The sequence below is a fragment of the Pogoniulus pusillus genome, chromosome 36 (genome assembly GCF_015220805.1).
Source record: "Pogoniulus pusillus isolate bPogPus1 chromosome 36, bPogPus1.pri, whole genome shotgun sequence".
Taxonomy (NCBI): Eukaryota; Metazoa; Chordata; class Aves; order Piciformes; family Lybiidae; genus Pogoniulus; species Pogoniulus pusillus.
The window spans coordinates 7465498-7486257 of NC_087299.1; the positions used below are offsets into that span (position 1 = coordinate 7465498).

Genomic DNA, 20760 nt, shown 5'->3' on the forward strand with positions numbered 1-20760 from the left:
CTTACTACAACCTAAACCTGAAGCCTACAATGTCTGACCATGTAGCAGTCAGTGAGCTCACTTACTACAACCTAAACCTGAAGCCTACAATGTCTGACCATGTAGTAGGCAGTGAGATGACAAACTGTTAGGGGAAGAAACATTTCTTCAGCCACAGTGTTTGCAGGATAAGCTAAGAACAACATCTATGCCTAAGGTTAGCTTTGCAGCATAACTGCTTGCTCCCAACCACCCCCACCCCCCCAAAAAAAAACCCCAAGAGAATATATTCTCCATCTGCCAACCCCCATAACTCATCCACCTTTCTAAATAGAGACTTACTCCATAGCTGCCAGGGAATTTATGTACATGATGTCTTCAAAACAACAAACAGCTTACAGACAAGTTACACAGAAGGTCCAAGAACTCCAGCCCTGTCAACTTGAGCATCTGCCAAGCATCAGACTCTCTACCTCCCTTACCACAACTGTTTCAAGGTAACATTTTCTCCCCCCGCCTTCACTTGACAGCTCATGTCAGCAACCAGCCACCTCTTCCCACAGCAGATCTGCTGCCCCCTTACAATCTTCCAGCCTTGCCACACTCGAGGCTTCTTCCTTGCCAAGAAACAAAGAGCAGATGCTCATTTCACCACCTTCTAGACAGCAGAGGCCTGTCCTGAGCTTTGGCCAACAGACCTCAGAATCTGTTAAAAAGCTTCCAGCAACTTTTCATTCCAGGGACGTCCCCCAAATTTTCTGTCCTATCCCTCCTTTGCAACCTTTTATTTGCCTTCAATCCTGCCATCAGCCTTTCCAGGCTTTTCTGCCACGTCTCTCTTCAAAGCATCTCTCCACCATGCCACATCAGTAGGTGTCAGGAGCTGCAGGGTTTCGTTGTGACATAATGAATCGTGCAAAATCTGGGGTTGGGAGGAGTTTTGAAGCCCTGGTTCCTGGGATTCTCCCCATGGAACAGTAACCAAGCTCACAGAGTCCCATCACCATCCTGCCTTTTCCTTCCTCAGGCTTTTCACGGGATGCCATCCTTCCTTTGGCAACACTGTGAAGGAGGCACTGCCCAGTCATACATGTAGGAAAGCCGGAGCTTAACCTCCTCCTTACAGAGCTTTCCTTCTTTAGCCAGGGTCTGGTGCTTCTCCAGCATGTCCTCGATGCTCTGCTTATGAGTTACTATGTACTTATTGTTGCAACCTCGCGACTTATACTCCGTGTCAAAGCGAGGGTCGTGCACTCTCTTCACGTCGATGGGGGCCAGCCACACCCCCAGGGAGACATCTTCGCTCTGCCACATGTTCAGGTAGTCCCTGCTAAGGCGCAGGTAGCGCACCAGATCGGCAGAGATCACATAGCCGCCGCCCAGGGCGTAGGGCAGGTAGTAGTCACAGAGCACCCAGGCGCTCTCCTTCCATTTGCCGCCCGATTTCACCCGGCCGCGGCCGGAGAAGAAGCCCCAGTAGAGGCGACGCGGCTCCTTGGCTCTCAGCTCTTCCACGAGCACATCCAAGCGCACGAAGGTATCATCGTCAGCCTTCAGGGCGAACTGGAAGTCCAGGTGCCGATCCAGCCAGACGTAGGTGGCCAAGACTTTGGCGGTCAGGTTCTCGTAGGAATCGCGCAGCTCCGGCAGCAGCAGCAGGTCTCCGTGCCGGCTCTGCTCTGCCTCCAGGCTGCGAAGCTCCTCCGCCCCGAGCCCCGCCGTGCCGATCACGAAGCGGCTCCAGACGTCCTCCTGAGGCGGCCGCCCGGCCCCCGAGAGCCATGTGCTGCGGATGATGCTGCGACGCTCGCTGTACTTGGGGCCGCTGGTGACCAGCACGGCCAGGAAGGCTGTTTGCTCGGGGGAGGCCGGCGGGGCTGCGGGGGGCTGCGGCCCTCTGGCACCCCGAGCTGACAGCGCCGCGGGCTGGCTGTGCGGCAGCCCCCGAGAGGCCGGCAGGGGCCGCAGCCCCTCGGACGTGCACTTGGCCAGGTAAAGCAGGACCACGGCAAAGAGCGAGAGGCCGCCCAGGCCCAGGGCTGTCTTGTGGCGGCACAGCAAGCGCAGCAGCTTCATGGCTGCGGGGCCTCGACGGGACGAGCGGGGCCGGCCGCAGCCCCCCCAGCCCCCGGTGCCCCCAGAGTTTAGGCGGGAACGGCAGGAGTCCCGCCCCCGGAGGCTTGACGGCTTACGGCTGCCGAGAGAGGACAAGCTTCACGTGGGAACCTCACCGCTCCTCGCCGTTCCGTAGGGGAGGTTTCATGTCTCCTCCTTGCCTTGTCCCCGTCTCCTCGGAGAAGCGGTGGCTCAGGCGGGAAGGAGAGACTCCATCCCTGCGGGGCCTCCCGCTCCGGCCGGGTCTGTGCCGCGGCCTCCGCTTCGCTCCCCGCCTGCCGTGTGGGCAGGAGGAGTGGCTGCGCCCCGCATCACCTGACCGCGCACGGCGGCGCCTACCAGCGGCCATCTTGCAGCAGGGCAGGTGAAGCCGAGTCGCGGCCATTTTGGCTCCGGGCACGCCGCGCTGTGCTGGCAGCTTTCGGGCCAGGGCGAGTGAAGCCGCCGGAGTTGCGGTTTGAGCCTACGGAGGAGCTGCACCCCGGCTGGGTGGGCTTGCCACACCGATGGAGGCTTTGGTGCTGTGATTGCAGCCTTCATGGGAACGTTGGTGCTGCGCTGTGGTACGGGAGAGCACGTTCCCTTGTGAGAGTTATGTGTTAGCTAGCTAGCTGATGTTCTGCTTCCACAGAATCAAGGTTGGAAGAGAGCTCCAAGCTCAGCCAGCCCAACCTAGCACCCAGCCCTGCCCAACCAACCAGACCATGGCACTAAGTGCCCCAGCCAGGCTTGGCTGCAACACCTCCAGCCACGGCCACTCCACCACCTCCCTGGGCAGCCCATTCCAATGCCAATCACTCTCTCTGACGACAACTTCCTAACAACATCCAGCCTCAACCTGCCCTGGTACAGCTTCAGGCTGTGTCCCCTTCTTCTGTTGCTGGCTGCCTGGCAGCAGAGCCCAACCCCACCTGGCTACAGCCTCTCTGCAGCCAGCAATGAGCTCTGCCCTGAGCCTCCTCTGCTGCAGGCTGCACCCCCCCTGCTCCCTCAGCCTCTCCTCACAGAGCTGTGCTCCAGGCCCCTCCCCAGCCTTGCTGCCCTTCTGTCAACACCTTCCAGCACCTCAACAACTCTCTGGAATGGGGGAGCCCGGAAATGGACACAGCAGTGCAGGTGTGGCCTGAGCAGTGCTGAGCACAGGGGCAGAAGAACCTCCCTTGTCCTGCTGCCCACACTGCTCCTGAGCCAGCCCAGGATTCTTGGCCACCAGGGCACACTGCTGCCTCATGTTCAGCTACTATTTACCAGTATCCCCGGGCCCCTCTCTGCCTGGCTGCTCTCAGCCACAAGCTTTGCTAGCGGCGAAATGCACAGGTCGAAAGCACAGAACCGCAGGTATACGGATAGCCAGGACCTGACAGCGCATTAAAACACATTCAGACTCGGAGGACGAATTCTGCTTTGTTATTAACGGAGGTAAGAAACCGCATGCAAGAAAATATTTTTCAATTTTTTTTAAGCACTAAAGAATTTTGTCTTTCCTCTTTCCCGGACCACGGCGACCGCAAGGGACGGGAAACTGCTACGGATCGGACAGGACCCGCGGTGAGGGAGGGACAGCCGCGGCTAGCAGCAGAGGGCGCTGCCCTTGCCCGTCTCCAAGATGGCCGCCACACACACTGCGCGCTGACGTCATTCGTACGTGGCGCGGCCAAACAGCGGCCGAGCGGGAGGAGGCTCCGCGGGCTCGGCGCCGCTGACGTCCTTCCGCCGGCAGCCGCTGCGGGGCCGAGGGGCAGCGGGGCCGAGCCTGCCTTCGCCGCCGCCTTCGCCGCCGCCTTCGCCGCCGCCTGTCGCGCTTCTGAGCGGCCGCCTCCCCCTCCTGCGAGCAGGGGACACCGCCCGCGCCCCGCAGCTTTCGGTGAGTGCGTGTGGCCCTTCCTGGAGCGGCGTGAGGAGCGCCGCAGCCCTTGGAGCTGTGGAGCCCCGAGCTGGGCGGTCCGCGGCGCCGGTGGAGAGCCAGACACTGCCGCTCGGGTCAGGCTGGGCGGACGCTTCGGGCTCCGCTGTGCTTCGGTTCGGGCTCCGGTGGAGAGCCGGGCACGGCCCCTCGGGTCGGGCTGGGCGGACGCTCCGGGCTCCGCTGCGCTTCGGTTCGGGCTCCGGTGGAGAGCCGGGCACGGCCGCTCGGGTCGGGCTGGGCGGACGCTCCGGGCTCCGCTGCGCTTCGGTTCGGGCGCCGGTGGAGAGCCAGACACTGCCGCTCGGGTCGGGCTGGGCGGTCGCTCCGGGCTCCGCTGTGCTTCGGTTCGGGCTCCCGTGGAGAGCCGGTCACGGCCCCTCGGGTCGGGCTGGGCGGACGCTCCGGGCTCCGCTGCGCTTCGGTTCGGGCGCCGGTGGAGAGCCAGACACTGCCCCTCGGGTTGGGCTGGGCGGACGCTCCGGGCTCCGCTGCGCTCCGCGGGTCCTGCTGGCCGCTCTGCCTGTGGGGCTGAGCTGCCGTCCCCTGTCCCGGCGCCCTGGGGCAGCTGTTTGCACGCAGCAAGAAGCGGCTCAGACAAATCCGCCCCGGGGGCTGCTTTTTCCGCCCGGCTCTTTGCTGTGCCCTGTCAGCTCCGCCTTGTGCGGCGTCGTTTGCGGTACGAGCTCTGTCAGCTCGTTCAGAAATGCCCTTTGCAGCCCTGCGGTGAGGTCTCTGGCAGGCTGCTGTGCTGCCGTGGCTGCTTCTGCAGCAAGTGCTGCTCCTTGGGACCTTGCCACGGCTCAGCTTGGGTTGCACATTCAGACCCTTAGTGCTTGGTGTGCTAAATGTTTAGGTCTCAGTTGCCAGGCCAGCGCATGCCATGACACCTGAAGAGAGCTTTCAGTGCAGAATGAGGCCCTTTAAAGGATATTCTCTCCCACAGTCTTCTGCCAGAGGTTAGAAGGTTAACCCAACCTTCGTTTTATGTCCTGCATTTATTATTCCCGCAGGGGTTTGCATCCTCTCACAGCAAATATCTATGTGTGTACAAGCATCTGAATCTTAGGGCATCTTTTGGTAGTGACACAGCTTGCCAGAGTTTCATTTCCATCTGTTTCTCCTTTGTTTTTAGATCCTTTTAGTCTGTTTGCTGTGATTTCATCACCAAATAATTAGAATAAAAGGGGAGGGAAAGATGCCCAAACACAGCTTGCCAGAGTTTAATTTCCATCTTTTTCTCCCTCTTTCTTTTTTAGATCCTTTTAGTCTGCTTGCAGTGATTTCACCACCAAATAATTGGAATAAAAAGGGAGAAAAAGACCCCAAAGAAGTCCAGACTCAGTTTGCCAGAGTTTAATTTCCATCTAGGTTTTCTTTTTTGATCCTCTTAGTCTGTTTGCAGTGATTTCATCACCAAATAATTGGACTAAAAAGGGGGGAAAAGACCCCAAAGAAGTCCAGACACAGTTTGCCAATGTTTCATTTCCATCTTTTTCTCCCTCTTGGTTTTTAGGTCCTTTTAGCCTGTTTGCAGTGATTTCATCACCAAATAATTGGACTAAAAAGGGGGGAAAAGACCCCAAAGAAGTCCAGACTCAGTTTGCCAGAGTTTAATTTCCATCTTTTTCTCCCTCTTTGTTTTTAGATCCTTTTAGTCGGTTTGCAGTGATTTCATCACCAAATACTTGGACTTAAAAGGGGGAAAAAGACCCCAAAGAAGTCCAGACTCAGTTTGCCAGAGTTTAATTTCCATCTAGGTTTTCTTTTTTGATCCTCTTAGTCTGTTTGCAGTGATTTCATCACCAAATAATTGGACTAAAAAGGGGGGAAAAGACCCCAAAGAAGTCCAGACATAGTTTGCCAATGTTTCATTTCCATCTTATTCTCCCTCTTTGTTTTTAGGTCCTCTTAGTCTGCTTGCAGTGTTTTCATCACTAAGTAATTGGACTAAAAAGGGGGGAAAAGACCCCAAAGAAGTCCAGACTCAGTTTGCCAGAGTTTCATTTCCATCTTTTTCTCCTTCTTGGTTTTCAGATCCTTTGAGTCCAGTTGCAGTGATTTCATCACCAAATAATTGGACTAAAAAGGGGGAAAAAGATCCCAAAGAAGTCCAGACTCAGTTTGCCAGAGTTTCATTTCCACCTTTTTCTCCCTCTTTGTTTTTAGGTCCTCTTAGTCTGTTTGCAGTGTTTTCATCACTAAGTAATTGGACTAAAAAGGGGGAAAAAGACCCCAACGAAGTCCAGACTCAGTTTGCCAGAGTTTCATTTCCACCTTTTTCTCCCTCTTTCTTTTCAGATCCTTTGAGTCCAGTTGCAGTGATTTCATCACCAAATACTTGGAGTGCAAAGGAGAAGGAAACAAGAAAATGATGTCCAGACAGGCCTTTCTCTGTGGTTTAGGATCTCTCTATCTGTCCCTTCTCTTTATATTTCTCCTGATGGATGTGTATGCAAGGCCTGCAAACAACTCTGCCCTGAAAGAAAAGCCAGCTGACAGCAAAGATGAGAATGAGATCTTGCCCCCAGATCACCTGAATGGGGTCAAAATGGAGATGGATGGACACCTCAACAAGGAGTTCCATCAAGAAGTGTTTCTAGGGAAAGAGATGGAAGAGTTTGAGGAAGATTCAGAACCCAGGAAAAACAGAAAGAAGCTCATGGCCATCTTCTCCAAGTAAGTCCTGCTCACTGCCCAGAACTCTGCAGCCTCTTCATTTGCAGTTCTTTTTGCCCTGGAATGACAGTTGTAATGGTGAGGGGGGAAAAGCATCAGGCACAAATCCAGGCTGAGGGCAGAGTGGGTGGAGAGTAGCTCTGGAGAAAGAGATCTGAGTGTATTGATTGATGAAAGCTTCCCCATGAGCTAGCAGTGCCTTCATGCAGCCCAGAAGGCAGCTGTGTGCTGGGCTGGAGGAAGAGGAGTGTGGCCAGCAGGGCAAGAGAGATTTTACTCTGCTGAGACCTCACCTCCAATACTGTGTCTCGTTCTGATGTCCTCAGCATCAGGAGGACACAGAACTGCTGGGGTGAGGCTAGAGGAAGGCACAAAGGTGAGGGACAGGGTGAGGGAGCTGGGAGTGTTCAGCCTGGAGAACAGAAGGCTCCAGGGAGACCTCAGAGCTGCCTGCCAATAGCAGAAGGGATCCTACAGGAAGGCTTCAGAGGGACTTCTCCTGGGGGTGTCTGGAGACAGGCCAAGAGGGAATGGTTTGAAGCTGAGGGAGAGCAGGGTGAGACTGGAGGTGAGGAAGAAGTTCTTCAGAACCAGAGTGGCGAGTCTGGAGTAAGATCACATTGGGTGCTTCTGTGCTCCACAACCTATCTGGAGGTGTTCAAAGCCAGGTTGGATGAGGCCTTGAGTGACCTATTCTAGTATGAGCTGTCCCTGCCTATGTCAGGAGCTTGGAACTGGCTGATCCTTGAGGTCCCTTCCAACCTAAACCCTTCTCTGATCCTATGTTTGGAAGTCAGGAAACATGATGGAGATGGCAACCAAAACCTATCCACTGGAGACACAAGGTGGCAGAATTGGCTTTGGTTGCACTTTGGGTAGAGTCAAGAGAGTAGTTCGGGTTGGAAGGGACCTTAAAGATCATCAAGTTCCAACCCCTTGCCATGGGTACTAGAACTCAAGGCTCCATCCAGCCTGGCTTTGAACACTTTCAAGCCTGGAGCCTCCACAGCTTCCTCTGGGCAAGCTGTACCTCTATTTTTTTGCAAGTGAAGGATTAATTTTACTAAAGCAGCTGAATTTACCTGGCTGCCTTTAATGCTGCTGATGGTGTGGGGCTGCACATGCACTTGAGATAAGATGAGAAGGCTTAACCTAGCTTGTTTTAATCCAGACATTTCATTATCAGCAAAACATCCATCAATAAATACACTGGATTGGGTTTTTTTTCCCCCCTTGTGTTGTCCTGAGTAAAGGCAGCTAAAGCCAATAGGCAGAGCAGAAGCCTTTATTGTGTGTCTGCTACTCAGACAACTCACTTCACTGGGTAGATAAATGACAAATATTTGGCTCAGAAGCTTTTGTTTTCCTTCTTGATGTGTTTTTATTGGAGGCATTCAGCAGTTGGTTAGCAAATCATCCTGCCCAAATTGCTAAACCCATCCTTTTCTGCCTCTTCATCAGGAGAGAGATTGGTTTAGGAAGCTTAAAGCAATTGGATCCAAGATCATCTCCACTCAGATTAACTTAAAATTACATCCCATCAGATTAGAGATGGAGAAAAGGATTCTGAGGAGTTTAGATGCTTTCTAGGCATGCTTTTAAAGGCTGAATGAGAAGAGAATTGCTCTGTGGAGTACTTCTGTGGCAAGCTTGGGGAGTCACAGACTTCCAGGTGCTCTGGAAGGAGTTTCTCTGAAGACATCAAGATAAAGCCACAGGGTGGTTTTAATCTGCTCTGGTGAGACCTCACCTGGAGTACTGCAGCCAGCTCTGGAGTCACAGCACAGCAAGGATGTGGGCCTGATGGAGTGAGTTCAGAGGATGCCATGAAGAGGATCAGAACTCTGCTGTGAGGACAGGCTGAGGAAGCTGAGGTTGTTCAGCCTGGAGAAGAGAAAGGCTCTAGGGAGACCTTAAGCTGCCTTCCAGTACCTGAAGGGGGCTACAAGAAGGCTGCAGAGGGACTGTTTGCAGAGGCTTGCAGGGACAGGAGGAAGGGCAATGGTTTGGAATTACAGCAGAGCTGATCCAGGTTGGATGTAAGGAACAAGTTCTGCACCAGAAGGGTGCTGGAACACTGCAACAGATTGCCCAGGGAGGTGGTTGAGGCTCCATCCCTGGGGATATTCAAGGTGAGGTTAACAGGGCTCTGAGCAGCCTGATCTCATACAGGATCACAGAATGGTTTAGGTTGGAAGGGACTTCAAAGATAGCCAGTTCCAACCCAGTTCTGTGCTTCTGTGCTCCCTGAAGGTGTTCAGGACCAGGTTGGATGAGGCATGTGGGTGCTCCCTCTCTGGAGGTGTTCAGAACCAGGTTGGATGAGGCATGTGGGGTGCTCCCTCCCTAGAGGTGTTCAGAACCAGGTTGGATGAGGCATGTGGGGTGCTCCCTCCCTGGAGGTGTTCAAGGCCTTGAGCATCCAGGACTGGTGGGAGGTGTCTCTGGCCCATGCCAGAGGGGTTGGAACTGGATGACCTTTAAGGTCCCTTCCACTTCAACCTATTTTATGAATTTATGACTATATAAACCAAGTAAACCTGCTTGTGCCATGGTCTGGCTGATAGGCCAGGACTGGGTGCTAGGTTGGACTGGCTGAGCTTGGAGGTCTCCTTCAACCTGCTTGATTCTATGATTTTATGATCCTTTGATTCTGTGATCCCATGACTCCATGATCCTGGGCTGGCTGAGCTTGGAGGTCTCTTCTAACCTGCTTGATTCTGTGGTTGAGTGGATTGGGCAGGGCTAGGTGCTAGGTTGGACTGGCTGAGCTTGGAGGTCTCTTCCAACCTGCCTGATTCTCTGATTCTGTGTTGTCAAAAATCTGAGTTGCTGTGGTTATTTAGCTTAAGCTTTTAACATTTAGTTGACCTTTAAAGGCAAATCACCTACTTAATAACTTCAGTCTCTAGGGTAACTCTTCACACAATGATTAAAGTCAACAACAACAAAAAGGCAAAACAGATTAAAAACCCCAAGACAGTGAAAAAAGAGGGGGGGAAAAAAACCACCCCAAAACAGACTCAAAATGGGGATTTCTTTTTCTTGTTGACTTTGTTGTTGTTGTTAAGCTTGAACAAGATTGGGTTTGCTGTGCTCTAACTAGAACCCTGCCTCCTAAATGTCACTGATGTCTTTTCAGTTTCAAATCTGATTACTATTTTAAAGTAAATAGTCAATAATGTGCTCTAAAAACTCCCTGCAAGTGACATGCAAAGGTTTAGTCTTTGTTCTTCAGCTGAGACTTTTGTATTCAATAAGTACAGCTTGCCCAGGGAGGTGGTTGAGGCCCCATGGCTGGAGGTGTTTGAGGCCAGGCTGGCTGAGGCTGTGTGCAGCCTGCTCTAGGGTAGGGTGTCCCTGGGCATGGCAGGGGGGTTGGGACTGGCTGCTCCTTGTGGTCCCTTCCAACCCTGATTGATTCCATGAAGAAGGCTGTGAGGAGATGTCAGGGAGTGATAGGACTGGAAGAAAGCTGGAAATGGGGAGAGTCACACTGGATGTTAGGAGGAAGCTCTTCAGCATGAGGGTGGTGAGAGCTTGGAAGGGGTTGCCCAGGATGGTGGTGGAAGCCTCATCCCTGGAGGTGTCTAAGGCCAGGCTGGATGAGGCTGTGGGCAGCCTGATCTAGTGTGAGGTGTCCCTGGCCATGGCAGGGGGGTTGGAACTGGCTGCTCCTTGTGGTCCCTTCCAGCCCTGACTGATTCTATGATTCTAGATGGTTCAGGTCCTATCCTTGGAGTTATTCAAGGTTGTGCTCAGCCTGATCTAGCATGAGATGTTATGTCCAGCTCTGTGTCTCTCAGTTTAAGGAGGATGTTGAGGTGCTTGAATGTGTCCAGAGAAGGGCACCAAGGCTGGGGAGATGGCTGGAGCACAGCTCTGTGAGAAGAGAAATCACAGAATGAATCACAGAATGGTTTAGGTTGGAAGGGACCTCAAGCATCAGCCAGTTCCAGTCCCCTGCCATAGGCAAGGACACCTCCCACTAGAACAGGTTGCTCAAGGCCTCATCCAACCTGGCCTTGAACTTCTCCAGGGAGGTTGTGAAGCACAGAAGCACCCAATGTGATCTCTGATCACATTGGGTGCTTCTGTGCTTCACAACCTCCCTGGGCAACCTGTGCCAGTGTCTCAGCACCCTCAACCTCTGCCAGTCTCTCACCATCCTCACTGCAAACAACTTCCTAATATCCCCTCTGCCCCTTCAAACCCATTCCTCCTCATCCTCCTCCTCTCATTACCAGACCTTGTCAATAGTCCCTCCCCAGCCCTCCTGGATCCCCCTTCAGATCCTGGAAGGCCACTCCAAGGTCTCCTCCAAGCCTTCTCCTCTCCAGGCTGAAGAGCCCCAACTCTCTCAGCCTGTCCTCATAGCAGAGCTGCTGCAGCCCTCTCAGCATCTTGGTGGCCTCCTCTGCACTGGCTCAAACACTTCCATGTCCTTCTTGTGCTGGGAGCTCCAGAACTGCACCCAGGACTGCAGGTGAGGTCTGAGGAGAGCAGAGCCAAGGGGCAGAATCCCCTTGAGAGGAAGTTAAAGGGTTTGAGATAATGGTAGAGAAGATTTGCAGTGGAAGTCTGCAGCAACTGGCAGCTGACAATCCTGAACCAACAGGCCCAGGAGCTGCTGTGCTATGAGTGATGTGTTTGTGGTTTCCTCTGCTTCACAGATTTCCTCAGTGAAATGAATTCACTGACAGCCAAGTGAAGCATTGCTGTGTGTTCATACTGGGGAGTCACTGAAGTGTTTGCAGGTACTGCACTTTAATGAAGCAATTAGTTCATTAGCCATTTATTATTGCATCATTAACTGTGCTTTGTTTGCCCTGGAAAGAAGGTAGAGCTTCAGAGAGGGTTTCTAGATTGAACCTTGTGTGGAGCAGCTTGTGTGTGTTTTAACCAAGTCATTTGGAGTCTAAAAGTAGATCATTTCCTCCTCTCAAATCTCCTTTGTCCACAGGGTGGATATAAACAAGGATAAAAAGATAGGGGCCAAAGAGATGCAGCGTTGGATCATGGAGAAGACAGATGAGCACTTCCAGGAAGCTGTGGAAGAGAATAAAATGCACTTCAGAGCTGTGGATCCTGATGGTGATGGTAAGGACCACCCCAGAACTCTCCTCACCACGACTTGGGTTGGAAAGGAGCTCTGGAGGTCATCTAGTCTGACCCCCCCCCTTGCCCTGCCAGAGCAGTGTCACCCAGAGCAGGCTGCCCCAGGTGACCAACTCCTCCATCTGCTGCTGGCAGGTGAAATCAGTTGCTAGGTTTTGGGTTGGGGTTCTTCAGCCTGGAAGAGAGAAGGCTTTGAGGAGACCTGGTAGTAGCCTTGCAGTATCTGAAGGGGGCCTACAGGAATGCTGGGGAGGGGCTGTTGACAAGGCCTTGCAATGACAGGATGAGGAGGAGTTGGTTTGAACTGGCAGAGGGGAGGTTGAAAGTGGCTGTTAGGAAGGAGGTCTTTGCAATGAGGGTGGCGAGACACTGGCACAGGTTGCCCAGGGAGGCTGTGGATGCTTCCTCCATGGAGGTGTCCAAGAATGAAGCCTTGAGCAACCTGGGGCTACTGGGAGGTGTCCCTGCCCATGGCAGATTTGTCACTGCATGATCTTGGGTCCAGAGGAGGCCACAAAGGTCATCAGAGGGCTGGAGAACCTCATCTGTGGGGACAGGATGGGAGAGCTGTGGCTGTTCAGCCTGGAAAAGGCTCCAGGGAGACATTGAAGCAGCCTGAAGGGTGTTATGGGAGAGCTGGGAAGGGACTTCTGACAAGGGCTTGGAGTGATAGGATGAGAAGGAATGGATGGAAGCTTGGAGAGGGCAAACTGACACTGGAGAGGAGGATAAAATTCTTTGCTGTGAGGGTGGGGAGACACTGGCACAGGTTGCCTGAGGAGGCTGTGGATGCCACTTCCCTGGAGGTGTTCAAGGCCAGGCTGGATGAGGAACTGAGCAACCTGGGGCTAGTGGGAGGTGTCCCTGCCTGTGTCAGGGAGGTTGGAACTGACTGATCTTTGAGTTCCCTTCCAACCTAAACCATTCTGTGAATCTATGAACTTACTTAACCAAAAGTTTGTCATTGAAGTGTGTTGTGTGACAGCTGAGATTTGACTCTTTCCTACAGGCCATGTGTCCTGGGATGAATACAAGGTGAAATTTTTGGCAAGTAAGGGCTTCAATGAGAAAGAGATGGCAGAGAAGATCAGAAACAACGAGGAGCTGAAAATAGATGAAGAAAGTAAGTGCAAACCATTTGATGGTAGTTGGGTTTTTCTTTCCTGAGGTCAAAATAAACCTCCTCAACCCCTGTTGTTGGTCTATAAAAGGTGTTTGAGTTCAGAGGATCAGGCAGGTTGGAAGAGAGCTCCAGGCTCAGCCAGCCCAACCTAGCACCCAGCCCTGCCCAACCAACCAGACCATGGCACTAAGTGCCCCAGCCAGGCTTGGCTGCAACACCTCCAGGCACAGCCACTCCACCACCTCCCTGGGCAGCCCATTCCAGTGCCAATCACTCTGCCAACAACTTCCTCCTCACATCCAGCCTCAACCTGCCCTGGCACAGCTCCAGGCTGTGTCCCCTTCTCCTGTTGCTGGCTGCCTGGCAGCAGAGCCCAACCCCACCTGGCTACAGCCTCCCTGCAGGCAGCTGCAGGCAGCAATGAGCTCTGCCCTGAGCCTCCTCTGCTGCAGGCTGCACCCCCCCAGCTCCCTCAGCCTCTCCTCACAGGGCTGTACTCCAGGCCCCTCCCCAGCCTTGCTGCCCTTCTCCAAACACCTTCCAGCACCTCAGCATCTCTCTGCAATGGAGGAGCCCAGAACTGGACACAGAGAGTGGAGGAGGGAGAGGGTGGTAGAGGGGGGACAGAGAAGTGGAGTGGGGAGGGGGGGAGAGGAGGGAGAGGGTGGTGGGGAGGGGGGGAGAGGAGGGAGAGGGTGGTGGGGAGAGGAGGGAGAGAGCGGCGGTGGTGGGGAGGGAGAGGAGGGAGATGGTCGCGGGGGGGATTGTGGCATCAGAAGTAACAAGAAAGAACTCCTCAGGCCCTGAGCTGCACCTCTGGAGCGTTCTCCCTGCCCCTCCTCCCCCTCACTTTCAGAGCCTTTAAACGCCTGCGCAGCCTTAGCCTTTCCTCGCAGGAATTAGTCACCGCCAAGTGGGCTGTGGTTCTGTTTTCCACCCATCGAAAAGGCAACTGGAGATGCAAATGGGCTCCTTTTGAATGGTTCCCGGCGGGGAAAGCACCTGGGCAGCCTCTGCCCGGGCAGCCTCTGCCCTGGCTGCCTGCTGGGAGGCACTTTACAGGAATGCTCAGCGCGATAAAAGCTTTGCTGAGTAAGGGAAGGCTGCACCCCGTCGGTTTCCTACCTGAGTAACCAGACCTTGTTTGGGGAAATCAGGTTGGTTATCTACCGCTTCCTGGGGCTGGTGGCCCTCAGCTCTTTGCCTGCTCTGCTCTCAGAGTCTCCTTTTTTGGTGTCTGCAGTAAAAAAGCAGTCGAATGTGTGGTGCTTAAGGCACCTTCTGAGGCTTGTGCCAGAGGCAGGCAGCAGCTTCGCACTGCGCTGCGGCAGAGCTGCAGGCTGGAGCTGTTCAGGAGGCTCCAAGGTGACCTTAGAGCAGCCTGCCAGGACCTGAAGAGGGCTGCAGGAGAGCTGAGAGTGATGGGATGAGAGGGAATGGATTGAATTGGGTGTTTGGAAGGCTCCAAGGTGACCTTAGAGCAGCCTGCCAGGACCTGAAAACAACATAAGTGATTATGAGAGACTTCTCATGAGGGTGTCTAATTAGTGCCATGGTCTGGTTGATTGGGCAGGGCTGGGTGCTAGGTTGGGCTGGCTGAGCTTGGAGCTCTCTTCCAACCTGCTTGATTCCATGGTCTGGTTCATTGGTTAGTAGCTTGGACTGGCTGAGCTTGGAGGTCTTTTTCAACCTGCTTGATTCTGTGGTCTGGTTGATTGGCCAGGGCTGGGTGCTAGGTTGGGCTGGCTGAGCTTGGAGCTCTCTTCCAACCTGCCTAATTCTATGGTCTGCTTGATTGGTTACTAGCTTGGACTGGCTGAGCTTGGAGCTCTCTTCCAACCTGCTTGATTCTATTTCAGACAGCTTAATCCACTTGTAAAAAGTTGCCTCTCTCTCCTTGCAGTCTTTCAGAGGGTTTTTAACAGCTGTGAAAAGCAAATGCCTCAGATGAGACTTTGATTGCAGACAGCAGGCTGTGCCTCTGACACCATTTTTTTCCACTCTGTCATTTAGAAAATGCCTACAGCAGTAGAAACACTCCACACAGGTGGTTTTTTCCTCACTGCCTGGTGATGTACAGGACTACTAGGTGCAGGGTAGGGGTTTTTTTTTTGCTCTCTCTCTTCAAATCAGAGGCATATTTTTAGCAGCAACTCATTTACAAATCGTGATTCTCGCCTGACCTTAAGATAAACTCACTTCAGAGCATCTTTGCTTAGGTAGAAGATGAAATGGAAGAGGTGGAAATGTGATGTTGATGCTGTGGGGTGCACCTGTACTTGCAACTTCCATTTGCTTCTTGCAGTCAGAAAGATTTCTCTTCTGGGGAAGAGGCTTTGTGGGAGAGTTTGTAGGGAAAGGATGGAGGGTTTGAGGTGGAAGAGGGGAGACTGAGACTGGAGGTTAGGAAGAAGTTGTTTGCAGTGAGGGTGGGGAGACACTGGCACAGGTTGAGGGTGGGGAGACACTGGCACAGGTTGCCCAGGGAGGCTGTGGAGCACAGAAGCACCCAATGTGATCAAAGATCACATTGGGTGCTTCTGTGCTCCACAACCTCCCTGAAGGTGTTCAGGACTATGTGGGCAAGCTGTTGGTGCTGTGGTAGGTGCAGATGGACCTGCTTGATGATGGTGAGACACTGGCACAGGTTGCTCAGGGAGGTTGTGGAGCACAGAATGTGATCAAAGGTCCCTAGAGGTGGTCAAGCTCTTTCCAGTGAGGCTGGGGAGACACTGGCACAGGTTGCCCAGGAAGGTTGTGGCTGTTCCCTCCCTGGAGGTGTTCAAGGTCAAGTTGGATGAGACTTTGAGCAGCTTGGGCTGGCAGGAGGTGTCTCTGCTGATGGCAAGGGGATTGGAAGTGGATGATCTTTAAGATCCTTTCCAATCCAAAGCATTCTGTGAAGCTACAAGGAACATGGTTTTGTCTGGATGTGTTCCAGTGTGACCTGAGCTAGATTAGATGGTCCTGCTCTGGCAGGGAGGGTTGAGCTCAATGATGTTTTTGGGTCCCTTCCATCCCCTGATGTCCTGTGAGCCTGTGAACCCACCTGGGCAACCTGTTCCCAGGTTCCACCACCCTCACAGTAAAGAACTTCTTCCTGATGTCCAAAGAACCTGTTCCTAATATCCAAAGAATCTATTCCCAACACTGGCACAGGTTGCCCAGGGAGGCTGTGGCTGCTCCCTTCCTGGAGGTGTTCAGGGTCAGGCTGGATGAGGCTTTGAGCAACCTGGGCTGGTGGGAGGCATCCCTGGCTGTGGCAGGGAGTTGGAACTGGAAGGTCTTTGAGGAACTTGAATCCTTGAGGTCCCTTCCAACCCACAGCAGTCTGTGAATCCATTAATAAAACACAGAGGGGGTTCTGAAGTCAGAATGCTTTGTGATGTGGAACAGACCAAGCAGCTGAAAGGAGGAATAAGTGCTCCTGTCCTTCACTAGCAGAACTCAAGGCATTTACTGGCACTCAGCTTAGCATCAATCCTTTGTTTCCAGGCTTGCTTTTATCTTAAGCCCCTCAGAGTCCCAACAAATCCCATTCTGAGGCTGAAGTGCTGGATGGTGAATCCCAGTGCAAGGAGTTAAGTTCTCTCTGGGTAGGCAGTTCTTAAACTGAGCTTTTGGCAGAGGATACAGAGAAAGGAAAAGCAGAGGCAGAGCAGAAGTCTTTTCCTAGCTTTGTGGCTTTGCTTCTCTTCATTATTCAGCAGATGCTTTGCAAAGAAGCTGTCCAGGTCACCCAGGGCCTCAATATTTTGCTTACTCCAATGTGCAGGACTGCTTTGAGGCAGGAAACAAAAAGGGATTTGTCCAGAAGCAAAATGTTCAGGCAGGTGAAAAAGATTTCTGTTGGGAGTGAGCTTCAAAGGATGAAAATAAAGAGAGCAAGAAGGGCTGAGCAAAGTTGGGTTACTCACAGCTCCTACCAGAACCTGCTCCCACTTTTCACTTGCTGTGCTGGAGTTTTGCTGACAGCTGTAGCCACATCTGTCTTTTCATCTCCTCCTTCCAGTCCAGTTGCTTGCTTAAAGGACCTTTCCCAGCGCTTCAGCACCAACTAACTGCACTTTGTTTCCTCCCAAGCACTCCTTTTCCCCTGGGTGTTGAACTCAAGCCACCAGCAGATTCAGAGGTCAACCTTGTTTGAACTGTAGACTGAGGATGACAGCTTCAGTTTGCTTCCATTTGCAGCACAGGAAGTTCTGGATAACCTGAAGGACAGGTGGTACCAGGCTGACAATCCTCCTCCTGATCTGCTGCTGAACGAAGAGGAGTTCCTGTCCTTCCTTCATCCAGAGCACAGCAGAGGGATGCTGAAGTTCATGGTGAAAGAAATCATCAGAGATTTGGGTAAGGAGATTTTTAAAGCCCATTTCTTGGGCGCTGGTGATTTGCATGATTGTTTTGCTGCATGCAAAGTGTGAGCAGCAGGATAAGGAAGGGGGTTCTGCCCCTCTGCTCTGCTGAGATGCCACCTGCAGCACTGCATCCAGCTCTGCTTCTGTGCTCCACAACCTCCCCGGAGGTGGTCAAGGCCAGGTTGGATGAGGCCTTGAGCAGCGTGTTCTAGTGGGGTTGGCACTGGCTGAGCTTTGAGGTCCCTTCCAACCTAAACCATTCTATCACACACAGTTTGTGATGCTCCAAGCTAGAAATGGTAACTCCCCTTCTCTGTCAGAGTCAGGGTTACCCCAGTGGCATCTCTGACACGAAGGAATTGTGGTCAGCAAGCCAACTCTTCTCAGTTGCTGTGTGCTTCTCTCCTAGATCAAGATGGAGACAAGAAGCTCACCCTCTCAGAGTTCATTTCACTGCCTGTTGGGACTGTTGAGAACCAGCAAGCTCAAGATATTGATGATGACTGGGTGAAAGACAGAAGGAAGGAGTTTGAGGAGGTCATTGATGCTAACCATGATGGCATTATCACAATGGAGGAGCTGGAGGTAAGTTCCTCAGGCATTTTGTTCTGGAGTGGGGGTTTAAAAACCAATTAAGTTCTTAAACACAGGGATTGAAACTGCTTCAGTACAGGCCAGGAGTATTTGAGTTCACTGCAGTGTGTAGAAGGCTTCAGGTTGTGGTGGTGGTTCTGTAGTGCTTTTTGGTAGAGGCCAGGGGTGTTTCCCTCCCATACCTGTTAGTCACAGGCTTGCTTTGAGGGTTTTGGCTCACACAGACACTTAGAATCACAGAATCAGGCAGGGTTGGAAGGGACCACAAGGATCATCCAGTCCCAACCCCTTGCGATGCCCAGGGACACCCTACCCTAGAGCAGGCTGCACACAGCCTCAGCCAGCCTGGCCTCAAACACCTCCAGCCATGGGGCCTCAACCACCTCCCTGGGCAACCCATTCCAGCTTCTCACCACTCTCCTGCTGGAGAACTTCCTCCTCATCTCCAGCCTCACTCTCCCCACCTCCAGCTTTGCTCCTTTCCCCCCACTCCTGCCACTCCCTCACACCCTCCAAAGTCCCTCCCCAGCTTTTTTGTAGCCCCCTTCAGCTCCTGGCAGGCCACAAGAAGGTCACCTGGGAGCCTCCTCTGCTCCAGCCTGCACAGCCCCAACTCTTTCAGTCTGTGCTCACAGCAGAGCTGCTGCAGCCTCTGAGCATCCTCCTGGCCCTGCTCTGGACACTCTCCAGCATCTCCACATCCCTCTTGTCATAGTGGCTCCAGAACTGGATGCAATACAGAGGAGACTCCACAGCCACTCAGGGCAGCCTGCCTCAGTGATTCTGTGCCTCGATGATCTGCAGAGGACCCTTCCAGCCCCTCCCGTGCTGTGATTCCGATGTCCGCAGCTGTGTGCTTAATGATGGCAAAATGATTCTCCTTCCTGTTTTTAGGAATACATGGATCCTATGAATGAATACAATGCCCTCAATGAAGCCAAGCAGATGATAGCAGTAGCAGATGAAAACCAAAACCACCACCTGGAGCTGGAGGAGATCCTGAAGTACAGTGAATACTTCACAGGCAGCAAGCTCATGGACTACGCACGCAACGTCCACGAGGAGTTCTGATCCTGCTCTCTTTTTCCAGAGCTCTGAAGCACTTTCTTGCTTTGAAAACAACAACAAAAAGAAGAAGACAAGAAGAAAAAAAACCACCTCCAACCCTCTAAGAGACAGAAAATTACTTTTGCTGCTATCTGTGTTAATCTGCCTACAGTTTGTCCTAGGCTCCAACCTTCCGTCCATACCTAGATCTACAGGCGTAGATCTTTGGGGCAGGGTGGGAAGTAAGGCCCTAACTAACAGGACTGCATCAGTTTGTACAGTTAACCCAGCTGGAATTTCAGCTGCTTGGTCCTTGTTGGTTGGAGGCTTCTGGAATGTTTAACTCTTTGTTGCCCTCCTAGCTGCTGATCCATGGAAATACAAAGTGACACTGAAAGAAGGTGGTTCAATGGGGTGGTGGGTGGGAGATGTCGTGGAATGATGGAGTGATTTGGCTGCTCTCTCAGCATCTCAACCTGCTTAGGTGTTGAGAACTTACTGCAGGGTCTCTTTCCATCACTGAATTGGCAGGTGTGGGGAAGAACTTTGGTTTTAATCAGAATGTCAGGTTGGAAGGGACCCCAAGGATCCTCTGGTCCAACCTTTCTGGTCTAGAGAGATGTTTTCTCTCCCCTTGCTTTATAAAGCAAACAGGTTCTCAGGTGCCAGGTTTTGTGCTTGTGACTGCACTGAGAATGGGAGAAGCTTGAGGTTGCTTCTGTCTTAAATCACATTTCATCCTTGAAAGGTTTCTTTGTGGTCTTAAAGGGATTGGGTAGAATTCTAGAATGGGTCAGGTTGGAAGGAACTTGACAGGAGCCTTCAGGAGCTTACCAGGAATCTGGGGGCAAGTTTGAGTTCTAGCAGTGACAGAAGTAGACACAGAATCATCATAGAATGGGTTGGGTTGGAAGGGACCTCAGAGATCAACTCCAACTCCCCTGCCATGGGCAGGGACACCTCTCAACTAGACTTGGCTGCTCAAAGCCTCCTCCAACCTGGCCTTGAACACCCCCAGGCAGGAGGCATCCACAGCCTCCCTGGGCAGCCTGTTCCAGACTCTCACCACCCTCATACTGCAGAGCTTCTTCCTCAGCTCCAGTCTCACTCTGCTCTGCCTCAGCTTCAAACCACTCCCTCTTATCCTGTCTTTAGACCTCCCAAAAAGTCCTTCTGCGCCCTTCCTGTAGGGGTCCCTTCAGAATGTCAGGCGTTAGAAGGGAGCTCATCCAATCCACCCCTTCCCTGCCAGAGCAGGTCACATACAACACTGCAATTCCTCTTAAGTCTGATCTACCTACCTTTAACTCCGCTGTTCAAACCAGTTGCAACTACTTGCTTTGGTGCAGCTTGATGATGATGAACTCCTGGCTGATGAAGCTGGGGGAAACACCAATTCTGTTTTTCAGCTGCAAGACAACAGCACTTGGGAAGCTTCTTGGATCAGCCTGGGTTTGGGTTATCTGTGAATGCATTCTTGTAACACAGGGGTCAGATCCACTACTGCTTGAAAGAGAAGATTTTCTTCTTTCCTCTGCTTCCAGCTTTGCTGGAAAGAAAGAAAACAAAGCAAAGCAACCAACCCCAAACCCTCTTCTTGAAGGGCTGCCTGAAAAGAAAAAGCCAAGTCAGAGGTTATATTTGATTAAAGTTATTCTCTTAATATAATGTAAATAGAAATCCTGCTCTCTCTTTACTCTTCCAGTGTTCCCCCTCCTTTGATTTTCCTTTTGGGTGGGTAGGTTTTGCTCCACAGCTTGTACCAGAGTCCCTTTTTGGTTTGTTTTTTAATACATCTCTTTGCATTAAATATTGGGTTTTTTTTTTCCTCCATGCTTTGCTGG

At 52.4% G+C, this 20760-nt stretch overlaps 2 protein-coding genes across 2 annotated transcripts; one reads left to right on the top strand and one right to left on the bottom strand.

Moving 5' to 3' along the window:
• Nucleotides 1-235: 235 nt before the first annotated feature.
• B3GALT6 (beta-1,3-galactosyltransferase 6) lies at nt 236-2476 on the bottom strand. The gene has a single exon (XM_064171886.1). It carries the CDS (start codon nt 2053-2055, stop codon nt 1012-1014), a length of 1044 nt encoding a protein of 347 aa, XP_064027956.1. The 5' UTR covers nt 2056-2476; the 3' UTR covers nt 236-1011.
• Nucleotides 2477-3886: 1410 nt separating this feature from the next.
• On the top strand, nt 3887-20726 carry SDF4 (stromal cell derived factor 4). The gene is made up of 7 exons (XM_064171942.1): nt 3887-3958; nt 6299-6676; nt 11640-11776; nt 12804-12917; nt 17109-17267; nt 17685-17860; nt 18764-20726. The coding sequence occupies exons 2-7, from the start codon at nt 6369-6371 to the stop codon at nt 18938-18940; spliced, it is 1071 nt and encodes a 356-aa protein (XP_064028012.1). The 5' UTR covers nt 3887-3958; nt 6299-6368; the 3' UTR covers nt 18941-20726.
• Nucleotides 20727-20760: the final 34 nt, after the last annotated feature.

Coding starts and splice junctions, on each gene's coding strand:
- SDF4 (XM_064171942.1), top strand. CDS start 6,369: ATGATGTCCAGACAGGCCTTTCTCTGTGGTTTAGGATCTCTCTATCTG. Junction 12,918..17,108: donor GCTGAAAATAGATGAAGAAA/GTAAGTGCAAAC, acceptor TTCCATTTGCAG/CACAGGAAGTTCTGGATAAC. Junction 17,861..18,763: donor TCACAATGGAGGAGCTGGAG/GTAAGTTCCTCA, acceptor TCCTGTTTTTAG/GAATACATGGATCCTATGAA.
- B3GALT6 (XM_064171886.1), bottom strand. CDS start 2,055: ATGAAGCTGCTGCGCTTGCTGTGCCGCCACAAGACAGCCCTGGGCCTG.